At 35.9% G+C, this 15,280-nt stretch overlaps 1 protein-coding gene across 1 annotated transcript in view; it reads left to right on the top strand.

The window, feature by feature from the left end:
• LOC113228256 (fibrillin-2-like) overlaps nucleotides 1-9,886 on the top strand; it is a 40,992-nt gene extending 31,106 nt beyond the window's left edge. Inside the window, exons 13-19 of the mRNA XM_026461522.1 lie at nucleotides 285-436; nucleotides 1,840-1,970; nucleotides 3,303-3,442; nucleotides 4,687-4,831; nucleotides 8,020-8,140; nucleotides 8,497-8,618; nucleotides 9,575-9,886. Of these exons, the coding sequence (XP_026317307.1) occupies nucleotides 285-436; nucleotides 1,840-1,970; nucleotides 3,303-3,442; nucleotides 4,687-4,831; nucleotides 8,020-8,140; nucleotides 8,497-8,618; nucleotides 9,575-9,737 (974 nt within the window). The 3' untranslated portion in view covers nucleotides 9,738-9,886. The remainder of the gene's footprint in view (nucleotides 1-284; nucleotides 437-1,839; nucleotides 1,971-3,302; nucleotides 3,443-4,686; nucleotides 4,832-8,019; nucleotides 8,141-8,496; nucleotides 8,619-9,574) is intronic.
• Nucleotides 9,887-15,280: the final 5,394 nt, after the last annotated feature.

Below are 15,280 nucleotides of genomic sequence, written 5' to 3'. Positions count from 1 at the left end.
TAACTGGGTGACGAAATAGTTTCATAGATTTCTTATAGATGGCGCTACAGCTAAAAAGTTGCTGAAAATCAGATATAAAGATTCGACAACAAGTACATTGAAAAATTCGTGAGGTTTGCTGTTTCGTTCCGTGGCTTAGTTGGCATAGTATCTGGCACGGTTTGCTATCGGTTCGAATCCGGCCGGATCAAAGGATTTTTTTCTAAGTGTATCTTTGTATTAATAATTATAACAAAGTACATAATTTCATACGTATTTTTTACACAATTCTGTAAAAAAAATAGTTAAATCAGCGCTGAATTTGTATCACCGTCATCATCCACAGCCTGACTTCAATACTACTGAGTATAGGTCTCTCGTAATTTGCCACTCACCACGATCCAGGGGATCACTCGAGTTCTCCATTGTACAACAGTCCGAAGCAACTTACTGTCAAGTAAGTAATACACGACCAAAGCAAAAAACAATGTCAAGTATGAAGCTTCATTCGCATCTTGCACCTTTTAAATTGGTCGAGTATTACTCATTTGACAGCAATTGTTTGGACGGATATCGGACAAAGAACAAGTGTTAACCCCAGGGCCGGCTCACCCATCTACGGCCTGCAACTTTGACAATGTTGTCCACCCATCTCACACGTTTCTATAACCATATCTTGGCCACCATTCGGTTATCGCTTAACTCCAGCTGTCTTCACCACGTCTCGCAATATGTCCTGCCCAGCGGCATTTTAAGTTTGTTATCCAATCTCCTATGTCCCGGACCTTAGTTCATCTTAGGGTTTTGGAATTCGATTTATGAGTTGGATGCAGAGCGTGACTCGTTTCGTAGCTCCTTGTGTAACTCTCATTCTGTATACATCCTTCTGTGTGAGCGACCACGTCTCGGTACCGTAAGTCACGGTGGGCAGGAATCAAAGCAGGTCTTCAAATACTGCGGAATATCAACCGATATCAAGATGTCATCTAAATTACCGAGTGCGGACTGCATTCGGTAATCTGTGATCTCATTTCGCTAATGCTTTTTACTAAATAACAATATAATATAAAAGATATGGTCAACTATCTTCATAGCTTCAGCTCTAATTTCCTATTTTAACTGTAGGATTTGTGATTCTGGAGACATTCGCCATTTAACTTTCGTATTGGATATATTCATCCTTAGGCCCACACTCACGGAGGCTTAAAAAAGCTGTTGTACCATTATCTAAAGATCTGAAGAATAGAACGAGATCATCTGCAAATATCAGATAGGACAAGTTGACACCATTGTTATCCCACTCTTCCGAATTTGTATATCAACCCTATTAAATAATTATTATTATGTAGTGATTAATAGGCACGGGTGTTCTCCAAGGAGAGGAATTCATGCCATAATTTATTGCACGGACTTACCGCGACATATGGACTTCATCTTCCAAATTTTATGTAAACATTTTCCAAGAAGTGGTTGGAATCTAAGTTACTGAATATCATGTTTGTTCTACCATGATATATATCTTTTTTTTTTTGAGAAATTTCTGCGATCTTACTGGATTATGTATTATGAGAAATGTCTCTAAGTGCTGTTTGTGGATCTTAATTTTAGGCGTTTATGGCTTTTTGTCCACCCGAGAGATATTATGAAAATTTCTTTACTAATTCAGGTACCTTTACAGCTACCAGAAAACTGACAGAGATGTCGCTATATTAATTTACAATATAGTATTGAATATCATGATGTATTTACTACCTGCGAAAATATTCCGCTAGTTTGTTATTATTGATGCAAAGAGCAAATAAACAAGTATATAGAATATATTTTTGGAATAATTTAACACACTTTGACTGTTTTTTTCAGGTATGCGTGGACGTGGACGAATGTACAGAGCATCCAGCAGGATCTCTATGCGAGCATCGCTGTAACAATGTGTGGGGAGGATACCGATGCTCTTGCCATAGAGGATACAGACTCAATCCAGATAATAACAGGTTCGTGTTAAGCTCCTTCTCATATCTAGTTGTTAACAGACACTGTCCAAAAAAAGAAGATTGGTTGTCGATAATACTAAATAATTAGGGACAGCAACGATCTCAGTCATAATCATCAACCCATATATTTGTCCCTGCTGGCACGGATCTCCTCTCAGGCAAGGGTTTCCGTCATAGTCAGTAATTTGGAACCGTACTTTAATTCGTTGTCTTCGTTACTCTTACTTTTATTTTTCCCGTCGCCACTCTCTATTAAATTTCCGAAGCGAGCACACGTGCTCGACTTCATATTATAAAATTCTGACCAGTTACCATTGAAATTCATGTAGAGAGAGTTTGTATATGATTGTACACAGGTACAATAACACAGGTAACACAGGTACAGTAACGGTATAAGCACAGGTTTATAGGTACCGTTATTTTGTTTTGTTACAGCCTTTACTTTACCTTTCTTCCTATTCCTATTTTACAATAAATGATGTGTACCGAGCCTTTCAACAGCATTTCTTCAAACGCTTAATTTGAAGGCGCCCTAATTTATTTACTACTCTTTTTTTCGTTCACTTAAATCATGCTTCCCGTTCACGGAAAGACATGTCGTTCTACTTACACTCATTGGGTTTTATTAGTTTTAAATGTGACAGCATTTGCTAGCGCTAGTTACGGAGTACATAACAATATCTACCTGTTTTTTAACCGACTTAGTGTGAGGCCAGACGAGCATAATTTTGTGAGTTGTGAGTCGCGTAGTTTGAGTTGCGTAGTTTGAGCTGCATTTGGTTTCATAAAAAAAGTACGGTTTGTTTCACACGACGACGCAAAATAAGTTATCTGCCGACTTACGGGCGTAATTAGGACTGGTAGGTTTACTCCTATTACGACAAACACGCTATAAACGTTTAAAAGCAACTGAATAAAATACGGTCGTCTGGCGCTCCAACTGAATTTCGGTCGAGAAAACGTAACTCACAACTCACAAAATTAAGCTCGTCTGGCCTCACCCTTACTCTGGTATTCGTGAACCGATTTTGATGATTCTTTTTTGTTGGAAAGAGGGTGCCTCAGTATTGGTCCTATTTAAATTTGAAGAAAATATTCGACCTCTAAGGGTGACAAACTAGGGGATGAATTCGGTTTCGCGCACTTTCCGTTAACCAATTCCAATAAAATTTAGCAAATAGATGTAATTTTACGAACTTTTGAGGTCGGTTCCTTTTTTGATCAAAAATTTTAAAATTTTTGCATTTAACGCGTTTCTTTATCAGATGTTTATAGATTTGTGATGAAAGTAACTCAAAATATATAATTTTTCATTTCTTTTTCTGTTAACAGCACATGTAACGACGTCGACGAGTGCACTGAGTACAAGAACAGGATCTTGTGCGTGGGGAAATGCCTAAACGAACCCGGCAGCTACCGCTGCACTTGCCCGTCAGGTTACAGGCTGTCTGAAGATAAGAAAAGCTGTATTGGTAAGGTTTAGTGTATAATGTCCTAACATGTGGGCGAACTGGGGCATAATATTGTTTTACAACATAACTTTCAATTTACACTAAAGGTCTACTACACAGCTTCTACGTTGTTGTATACAAAAATTCATGGTAATGACCTGTTTAAGTCGGATTTACATTTGTCTGACGTGTCGTGTCGTGACGCGTCAGAATTGTATCGGCTTCATACATATAATATGGTTAGCTTTTTTTATATCCCCCACACTAAAAACCCTGTATCACGGGTGCAATGGACACACACATAGACGAGCGAAATAAATGTAGGCCGTACACATATTTCTCCCGGCTGGGGAATCGAACCCAGGACCTCTGCGTGGCAATCCACCATGGTATCCGTTCGACCGCGGAGGCAGAATATAATTTTGTACTAGTGTGTCATAATTTGACGTGAAAATACCGTTCTGACGCTTCACGACACGACACGTCAGATAAATGTAAATCCGGCTTTAGCTTTCTCGAGTTTTATTTATTTATTTGTACATTACAACTTAAGCCTACCATTACAGAAAAACCTAATTCGTTAGAGAAGACATATAAATTGAATTCACTCAAAGTGCAATAAAATAAGTCAATTATATAATATCATTGAGTCAATGTATCAGATACTCGATTGAGAATAGCAAGGGCGCGCGTGAATGGCGCCGCCACCTCCGCATCTACCCCGTGTACTTGTCTAGATTGTACTGCTTTAACTGTACTGCTAAAGTTGTCTCTGTCTATGATGCTTCAAATGAATATCGCGGCGATCCGAAATTTTTAAATTTTGGCTTGGTTTTGTGCCCCGGAATGAATACCGTTACTCGAAACTGCGCAAGCCTATTCCCATGATCTGATAAATAAATAAAATAAACAAAAATACATTTATTTATCCACAAAACACATAAACAAACATAATCGAACAATTATACAAAAGACCCGTAATGTGGACAAAAAGGATGAAGACTCAGCATTGCCGATTTTCAGGCTTACCCTTAAAGCTATTCGCTTGCTGCATCAGACTGGCAAGCTGAGTGTATACCAAGCAATTAATAGAGCCGTCTGTGTTGCACTATATGTAAAGTGTATTAAAAAAATTGTAATTAAAAACAGAAAACATTCTAAAATTGATTGTTTGCATTTTTAAATGTTATACGCGGTTTACCCTAACAAGTACTGCCTGCACAGGAATTTATTTAAACAAAATCTCACCGTATAAATTTCTACAGATATCGATGAATGCGAAACTGGGGAAGCAACTTGCGCTACAGGAGGTCAGTACGCGGGCACCAGTGACGTCTGCCTGAACACCAGAGGAAGCTTCCGGTGCCATCGCATTGTTTGCCCGCAAGGGTATAAACTCGAGAGCAAACAGTTAGTACTTTAGTATCTATACAGGTTTGTTAAACACTAAGAACCTTGTGGGACTATATAACTAAGGCATGTATTTAAATATGATTTACTCAAACATGCTCGAAAATGTTTGCGTTACATAATGAACTATGTGAACAGGCAAAAGAAAAACTCGTACATCCAGCTGCCCAGTGTTCATAATTGCGAGAATTAAAAATACCTACTTATACCGCTTACTTACAAAAAAGAAAAAAAAGGTAACACTTAAACTAAAGTGTTTTGATATTCTTTTGTTTTTTCGTCTTTTTTATTTTGGTCGCGAAAATGAACGCTAATCAGAAGAGCGATAACGAAAATACAGTAATACATATACACTTAGAATAATAACTCATATAATGATAATTTCCAATCAAACGAACTGTCACAAGTGAGGCAAAAATCAAATTCATGTAGGCTAGTTTTAGTAGTAGGTTAAATTTCGGTTTTAGTGAATATTTATATAAAAATACAAGTTGAAACGCGTTACTTCCTTGTGGAATGTGATGTTAGTATCTATTTTATGTTTACCGCACATTTCATCGTTTTTAGCTAAAATTCTTGAGTTGTTCGCGGTGCAAGTTGACCTTGAGCACTGAAGGCCCGCCCGCTCGTGTAGGCCCTTTGGGAGCGCTTCAATTTGCCTCACTTAGCGTGTGCGGACTAGGTTTCTATGCGTTATTATTCTAAGCATATACATTCAAACACATCATCAGAAGTTCAGCAGTCTACTATTAATGTACCTGAAAAAACAATAACATTTTCTTTTAGAAATTGTCCTAACACGACAAATATTACTTTTAATATTTCTTTTTTACTTTTTCTATTAAACATCTCCCTCTCTTTAGTCTTTTATTATTTCCTCACATTGTTTGAGAAAATTTCTATACATGCCTCGGCGGGAACGGGGATTGCTTGATTCGTATTAATACAAGGCCTCGCCGGCGCTCGTCCTTGCAACTCACACTCGTCCAGCAATCCCATACTTCCCGGCCTAAGCAATAATGCAGCAATAATAAGCAATAATACTATATCTACACACATGTCATAAACCCTATAAGATGTGTTGAAAAACCGCAAATTACGACCAGCTTAAAAATAAACTGTTCCGTTAGAACAAATTTCTTATCTGTGAAAATGTTACTATTGCTTCATAATAACATCAAATTCGATTTTATTATTACATTCAAATTTCGAACATCTCTGAAAAACAAAACAATTTCATTCGACCTCAATTCTAATATCACTCGAGATGAAGTTTTATTCGACATTTCGAATTCTTGTCAAAATTATTTGCTATTGACAAGAATTTCACACGTTGCTTGATATAGAACGATATGATAGTTGCGGCAAACTCTAGTTTGTCTATGAATTAAATAAAAACTACGGTAGTGTGCCATGTTGTGAGAAAAGTTTTTATTTGCCACCATTTTGCCAGTCGTAATATGTGGTTCCTGAACACATAGAGAGCGTATAATATGTGTATAGATAAAGCAGTGTAACTGTACATAATTAGGCGTTAAAACACACGTGTGTTTTAATGGACGTAAAATAAATCGATGGATATATTAATCGTTTCTGAGCTACGCAAAAAATGGTTGATTTGTATAAATTACATTTGATACTTATAAGCTTAGAATAATAATGCATAGAATGATAGTTTCATATCAAACGAACTGTCACAAGTGAGGCAAAAATCAAATTCATGTAGGCTAGTTTTAGTAGTAGGTTAATTTTCGGTTTTAGTGAATATTTATATAAAAATACAAGTTGAAACGCGTTACTTCCTTGTGGAATGTGATGTTAGTATCTATTTTATGTTTGTCTGACGTATTTTTACACTCATTTACCGCACATTTCGTCCTTTTTAGCTAAAATTCTTGATCTGTTCGCGGTGCAAGTTGACCTTGAGCACTGAAGGGCCTTCAGTGGAGGCCCTTTGGGCGCGCTTCAATTTGCCTCACTTAGCGTGAGCGGACTGGGTTTCTATGCGTTATTATTCTAAGCTTATAAGTTGGGTCTCAAAACTAAGACAAATGAACATTAAAAAGGCATGTATTTAAATGATCTTTTTAAATTTGCAAAAGCAGCGGGTAAAATATCTAAACGGTCATCTTTTTTAATAATTGTTCCTCTTTCTCTGAGACATAAAATAAATTAAATCGATGGATGTGAGCTACGCAAAATATGTTTGATATGTATAAATTAACTTTGATAGTTTTATGTTGGGCCTCAAAACTAGGACATTAGCATTAAAAACAAAAATTTAGATACTTATTTTTAGAACTAAGTAAATGTTGATTACATTTGTATACCTAATATTATAGTCTAATAACACAATTTGACCTGAAAATATTTTTTTAAATTGGCTTCAGCTTTTTTACATACTAACCTAACCTACTCAATGGAGGGAGCAATCAAGCTACCAAGATTTATTAGGAGATCAATATCAAAAGATGTACTGGTTATAAATGTCATCAATCGTTAAAAAAAAATTAAATATTATTATTTTTGAATACCAAATATTAATTCAGTATGCTTAATACTGATATGACATTGAATGCAGTTCATTTATAATTAATCCTTATATCTAATATGGAATCAAACGTAAAAAAAATATCGTTTATTTAAAAAGTGCACATTTACAATACATCAATTATTTCTTTGAGGATGAAATAATATTATCCCTATGACTAACCTCATAAACGACGAATTTCGTTCTAAGCCTTTTTGAAAAAAAACATAGTAAATTTACCAAAAAATACTTTTAAATTTTTGTTCAAACCTGCAAGCGTTCTCCCCGATAACCCCCAACCTCAGTTCAGCGTTTTGTATCGGATTGGGTATTTACGCTAGCGCGTTCTTTTTAACCGACTTAAAACAACGAGGAGGTTCTTCACTCGACAGTATTTTTTTGTACGCGTTAATCAAAAAATTAGTGACCTGATTTTGATGAATCTTTTTTTGTTGGAACAAGGGTACCTCAGTATTGGTCCCATAGGGGATGAACCTGGTATATTGGATTTTCCTATTTCCCGTTAACCGAAGTGGAGTAATTTCACAAAAAATAATTGAATATCAATTCAATAAAAATTTAATTCTAAATGTTATCATTATTTATAAAATAACGAGCGATTTTTACTACTGTTTACAAATAATTTTTGTTTTTACAGCCGATGCACTAGAATAGAAAAGGTCTGCCCACCGCACGATTGGGATTGTGCACACCAGCCAACAACGTACTCTTACAACTTTATAACCTTCGTTTCTAACCTCTACATACCCGAATCAAAGGTTTGTGTCCTTTGGTACTATTTAATTTTAATATTAGGCATTCATTTTGAAGGCTATTGAATTTTTCCTCTATTGGCTGACAGCAACAGTAAAATTAATAATTTATGTATGATATCTAGTGACGGAACGAACAGAGATTTAAATATCAAAGATCTGAGGGCACTGCCACTGCACCTGTCACCTTGAGACATAAATCGACAAGTCCCACGTACCTGTAATTTCACCAGCAGCCTTACCCTTCGAACCGAAACACAGTAATACTGACATTAATGCTTTGCGGTAGAAATAGATAAAGTACTCTAAAAAACTATAAAAAACTACTAAAAAAACTGTATTTATATTCATGTTCTGTTCAGGTGGATCTATTTACAATGCGAGGTCCAGCTTGGCCAAATGCGAAGATGAGGTTCCAGCTACGTCTGGTGGAAGCCAACGCACCGCCTAACGTTAAAAATAAGGCAGATATTAACGCATTCTTGTAAGTATCTAAAAAAATCCTGAAAATGTGAAGACACGGTGATGAACCCGCTTTTTTTAATAAACGAAGCGACTGGACGGACAGGTCGTATGCCTGTCCATAACAGTTGCAGTGCCATTTAAAGCCTTAAATCATAAAGATCCGAGATGCACTGCCATTGCGCCTGATGCCCGGACACATAAGTTGAGAAAACGAAACCAGAACGCAGTATCTTCACTATATTGCTTGGCGGCAGAAATAGGTAAGGTGGCAGTACTTCCCTGGACGAAATCATTCACAAGAAGGTGTACTGCAACTATATATAAATAATCAAAAAAACCAATAATTATTTAAAGACTGTTTTTGTGTTATTTATATTATTTCTAAATAGTTTTTTTTTACCAAATAGTTACGCCTTTGTACCTGACAAGTAACATTTTGTAATATTATTTGATAATATAATGTGAATTTTAATAACTTCACAAATAAATAACGCTCACAACGCTCACAATCAACATAGCCCCGCACTAGGGAAACCCTGTATCTCGGGTGCCATGTACACACACAGAGAGAACCACAAATTACACCCAAACTCACGAGAGAAATAAATGTAGGCCATACAAATATTTCTCCCGGCCCGGGAATCGTACCTGGGACCTCTGCGTGGCAGTCCGGCATGGTAACCGTTCGGCCACGGAGGCAGTTAATATATAGACATTATTCTGTTCAAGAACACAGTGACGCGTTTAAGGAGACTGTTTTAAATAACGAAAATACGACGTTCCTTTTTTGAAATTTTTCAGTTTACTTATCGAAGCGAGTACCATAGACATTAGAATTTTGGTTCAGAACTAAAAAGAGCGCCTTTGTGATATAGTTCACGAAATTATAATTGACAGATTAAAGTACAGGTGTAGATAAAGGTTTTTTATTCAAGTGGTACTCTTTTTAAAAGTTGGTAATTTTTATTTTTGCAGATTGGTGCACACTCAAAATCAAGCGGTAATGTCATTGGTCCGTTCTTTAACCGGTCCCCAAAGTATACATCTGGAATTATCTATGGAACTCTATAACGGTGACCAGTTTGGAGGTATAGCTGTAGCCAGAATATACATTTATGTGTCCGAATATGAGTTTTAAGTGGTTGTACTATAGGTTACGAATAAATTCCGGCGTTAGTCTGAATCATCTGAATACTACATCGTCACTTCTGGCTAGCGGCATTATTTTTTCAGATAATATTTTTGGTCATCTTGTGTCAGCTCTTGCCAGTGACAGTATTTAGGAACCATTATAAACCATACGTTACACCAGTATTCGAAATTATCGAGATATAATTATTTTCTTTGATAATTTTATCATGATAATCATCTGATAATTATGCGATATGTATCCGATAATTATCTATGAGATTCATATCATCAGTTTTCTCTTTAATTTTTGACTATAAGTAACAAACAGTGAGAAAACTAAATAAACATGAAATTGGGAAAATAATTTGGTGTGCCTTTTTTGAGATTAACACTTGACAAGTTTGGATACGTTTCTGATACAAACCCATGGCATGACATTGCTAGCGGTAGCATTTTGTCGTTCCAATTAATTTTATAAATAAAGAGAATTATAAAGTTATATTTGTGATGGTAATTAATGATAATTTTTAATGATTATTATGAATGATAATCATCAATGATAATTTTCAACACTGCGTTACACAAAAGAGATTTAACTTCTATCAAGTATCAGCCACAACTTGAGCGTGTATGTGTCACTGTTATATGTAGAAATGGAGTATATAACCAGGAATAGAGACGAAATAAGGGTCATACATAACTGGTAACTCATCAGTGGTACATCACTTGTAAATATTAACTCTCATATGCACTGAAATATAGACAGCGCCGACAACTGACCTGTGTGTACGTCTCCGTAAATTCCAAAAATATTCTGTATTTATTGTAATACAGATAATATCTTTAACAATGGCGTGCTGTTCCATTTGGTGGTGCGGGGACACAACAAAACATCTTATTACAAAACAAACGGAATCAAATTTCATCGGTAATCAAATATTATATATGTAATTTTGCAATTTTCGTCCATTATAGCAAAGCTCAAGTTAACTGGTCGATTTGAAGTGAAACAATTGACGACACCCGCCAATTGTTTCGAATTCGGGCTGGCCAATCGGAGCGCAGTTGTCACAGTAATTATAAGGCAGAATAGTTTTCGAACAAATGAAATGACATTTCGTCTCTACTTCTGGTTATATACTCGATGTATGTAGACAAAAAGCAGACAGAATGTTTACGCATTAGTATGACTGTAAAAGCTTGTTACTTTGCAGTCTAAATCTTGGTAGAATTATGAAAAAATTACAATTTTTTTTCAAATATTCATGCTAGTTTTCTCTTCGATGTACATTAGCGATAAGTTATGTTGATAGTCAGAAATTTAATCGTAATAAAAGTCATGCAATTTTTAAACCTATGATAATGACCTTGTTTGTTGTAAATGATTACTTTACTTACCTATGTTCAAATCGCAGTTCTGTTTGTAGTGACAACCAATTTGTTTATAACGACAGATTATTTTGTTGGTAACTACAGATCAATTTATTTAAAATGCCAGTGAACATAAACCTGTAATTGGCTGTATGTTTTTATACCTGTTTCTTATTTATTGTTGCTGACATTACATGAATAAATCAATAAATAAATAGATCAAATTTGTTTATAGTTTCAAAACAGTACGTACCTTTTTCTCGTTTTTACCAGTTATTTGTGAAATCAAGACCTACAATAATACTTGATATAAGTTTAATTATTAGTAGTGCCATTGTATTGAACAAGATAGGTTTTAATAAATATGGTATACTATAACGAATGAGTGTTTTCGTGTCATCATAATCCTCTTGCTGCCATTATTCCATCATTTGGAGTCAAAATCGCTATTTCTTCTTGACAGTATTGCCGTTTCAACTGCGCTTTCTGTTATCATCATATATTATCAATAATTATCAGTCAGTTTAAACGGCAACACCGAGTCGGAATAACAGAACTGTTGCTACTTAGCTATGTATAAGAATAAGAAAAATTTATTGAGTTTATATTATCTCCCCCTTACGTGGAAAGCAGCGGGTTGGCTATTCCTTAAGTTAATCAAGACATCTGTCCGAAAACACAACATAACTGAATAAATTGATTAAAGAGGACAGTAATAGGATAAATAAATAGCATCTACACGATCGTTGACAATCTCTGCCGTCCACTAACTAGTAAAAAAATAAATCACAAAATTCTTCAAAAACAGTTATAATTAGTAAAGGTCGACTTATCGGAACTTACCCTAACGACGCGTAGCTGAAATATCATAAAACAATTTCAATTCTAAAATTGAGTTATGGTTGTTTACGATATCTCAAAAAATATTTTGTCGCGTTATAGTTAGCTGACGGCAGATCTGTTAATTGTACAAGTAAAGAAGTAGGTATGAAGTTAGATAACGTAATCTGTAAATTTAGTACTCAAACTTCAATAAAAGCAAATTATGCTGGATGAAGATCAGTATTTCTGCAGTAAGTGGTAAAGTCGGTTACGTTTACTTTCTTCGAGCTTCAGAGGAAAGCTTTTCGCTATAAAGTCTTGCAAAATTTGTTAAAATTAGGTACTGTTTGATCCTTCCAGACCACCAAATGAAAGAATCGCGATTACGATCAATTTAAACTGTCTTCATATAATAATCGATTACACGATAAACGATCGTGCAATCACGGCGATCCGCACTGTAAACCGGCCGCGACACGCTTGCGACAGTGGGCCCCGATATCTCTACTCTACTACTACTATCTCTACTTGGCATTGAAGAGCAGAATACTGAAGAGAAGAATAAAAATTTGCTATTCTATACAATACGTTTATAGTCGATCGGCACCCTACGCTTGATTACTTCACAGTGCAACAGAGACTGAGAAGTCGGAAAAGTTTTGTCAAAGTTGTGTTCGATCCTCCGAGCATTGAGCCGGCTCCGGCAAGGAACAACCTTTGGCGCGAAAGAATACCATCTATTATATCATCGTCCCGCTTTCTGAAAGTCTTCCTCCTGGACACGAATTGCCATGGCCGATCTGGACGTGTTTGAATAGGCGTCGAACTCAGGCTGGTCGGAGCAAGGACAATTTGGTCAGGTGGGGATTTTCGGATGGTTCTAACCTGGACTGCTTGTGCGGTGCGATACTAACGATAGCCCACCTCATATCGTGCCCTGCGTGCCTTTACACCTGCACGCTTGAGGATTTAATGGCAATTACTAGTGACGCGGTCGGCGTGGCTGAGTTCTGGGCCACAATAGTATAATGTATGTCATCGATGCGATAAGAAGAAGTCGATCAAAATTTAAACAAGAGTTGTAATTATAATTATTAATACAAAGATCGAACACTCAGAAAAACACTCAGAAAAAATTCCTTCGATCCGGTCGGATTCGAACCGACGTCTTCTTGCATACCGTGTCAGACGCTATACCAACTAAGCCACGGAACGAACCAACGGACCTCACGAATTCTTGTATGCGCTTGCGTCGTGTCTTTGTACTTGGTCTTTCAACGACTTTTTAGTCGTATAATTAATAATTATAACAAACTAGTGGAGTAATTTCACAAAAAATAACTGAATATCAATTCAATAAAAATTTAATTAAGAGTTGTAGTTATTAATACAAAGATCGAACAGTTAGAAAAAATTCCTTGGATCCGGCCGGATTCGAACCGAAGTCTTTTATCAAACCGTGTCAGACGCTATGCCAACTAAGCTACGGAACGAACCAGCGAACCTCACGAGTTTCTCTAGTTATCGTATCTTTTATATTTGGTTTTCAAGGACTTTTTTTAGCCGTATCAGCATATATGAAAAATCTATGAAATTATTTCGTCACCCAGTTAGGTAACTTTACAGCTAGCAGCCCTGGCTAGAGATGTCGCTATTTGTAATTAAATTTGTATTGAATTGATATTCAAAAAATCTAAACAAGATTTTTTTTTGTTGCAACAGGTGTCCTAAGTTTTGCTAACAAATCCAGTTTGAATCTTGATGTAAGGGAGAAATATAACTGCGACTTCATACCAGCGTGGTTTGTATTTTTTTATGATATCAAGTGACGGGCGAACAAGTCGTGCGCAAGTTTAAATTACAAAGATCTGAGAGGTACTGCCACTGCGCCTGAGACCAGCACCTTTACCCTTCAAAACAGCAATAATGCTTACATTACTGCTTGGCGGCAGAAATAGATAAGGTGGCAGTACTTCCTTGGACGAAATTTTTCACTACAAACTCTACTGCTACTATTATTTTGTATAACGTGTTAGAAAAGTCAATGTTATAAAAGTTTTTGAGATCAAATGAATAAAATAAACAAGACAAAGTAAGATCATTGTTTTTATTATGCTATTAACATTTTTGAAGTGCGTGAAGAGACTGAATACAATCCTATTAAAGAAATTACAACCTCTAGAGAACATTGTTTTTGTATCTACAATAATAAAATTCACCTAAGAAATATCCTCGGAACTACCAGAAAAATAACACGTGCAAGAACAAGTGGAGTGTTTTGTTTTTTGTTGATAATGAGGCAACTAATGCTCCTTTTCCTAACTTGGTACATAGTATAATAGAAAACAAGTATGGTCAGTTCATACAAACGTATGAGTGCACGCCCGCCGCGCCCCGTGTATGAAACTGGGTTATTACTGATGCAGGTTTTTTACACACCAACGTATGCAGACTCGGTTGCTGATTTTATTTATTTGATAATTGTGACTTTTTTTATTAAAAAAAAACCGACCTCCAAAGGTCGTGCAATTACATATATTTGCCAAGTTTTATTGAAATTGGTCACCGGAAAGTGCGAGAAACCGGATTCATCCCCTAGTTTGCTAGGTGGAATATTTTCTTTAAATTTAAATGAGACCAATACTGCGGTACCCTTTGTCCAACAAAAAAACAAACATCGAAATTAATTCATAAATCGAGTATCGCAAAACATACTCATAAAATATTGAATAAAGCAATAAATTCTTTCGGTCTGGCCGGATTCGAACTGACGTCTTCTACATACCGTGCCAGGCGCTATACCAACTAAGCCACGGAACGAACCAGCGGACCTCACGAATTTTTCTATGCGCTTGTTGTCGTGTCTTTGTATATGGTTTTTGAACGACTTTTTAGTCGTAGCGCCATTTATGAGAAATCTAGGTAACTTATTTTAAACATTAGTGGAGACTGTTTTGGCTAGTGTTTGTTTCATATATTTTAAAAATGAAATGTATTTTATGATGCAGTTAGTGTTATGATGTTTCCCAAATAAATAAAATAAAAAACAAAATAATGATCAGTACAGAGTACTAAAAAACCGACCTCAAAAGTACGTGGAATTACGTCTATTTGCTAAGTTTTATTGAAATATCCCCTAGTTCTCCACTATACAGGACTTGACACTGGTGATAATAAAAATCGGTTCTCACTACTCAAAGTATATTGAGAGAAAAACGCCTTGAATTGGAGAAATAGCAAAATCAACCATTAAAGTAATTGCTCCTAAATTAAAGTTAGGCGCTATTTATAAAAATGAATCTTCATGCGTGAACAGCATTTTCGAGGTGGATGATTTTCTTCAAAATAAAATGGGAC

This window comes from Hyposmocoma kahamanoa, unplaced genomic scaffold, assembly GCF_003589595.1.
Source record: "Hyposmocoma kahamanoa isolate Upper Pololo Valley unplaced genomic scaffold, ASM358959v1 224, whole genome shotgun sequence".
In the NCBI taxonomy this organism is placed as follows: domain Eukaryota; kingdom Metazoa; phylum Arthropoda; class Insecta; order Lepidoptera; family Cosmopterigidae; genus Hyposmocoma; species Hyposmocoma kahamanoa.
Note: the sequence above shows the minus strand (reverse complement) of the source record. Positions and strands in the feature narration are given on the sequence as shown.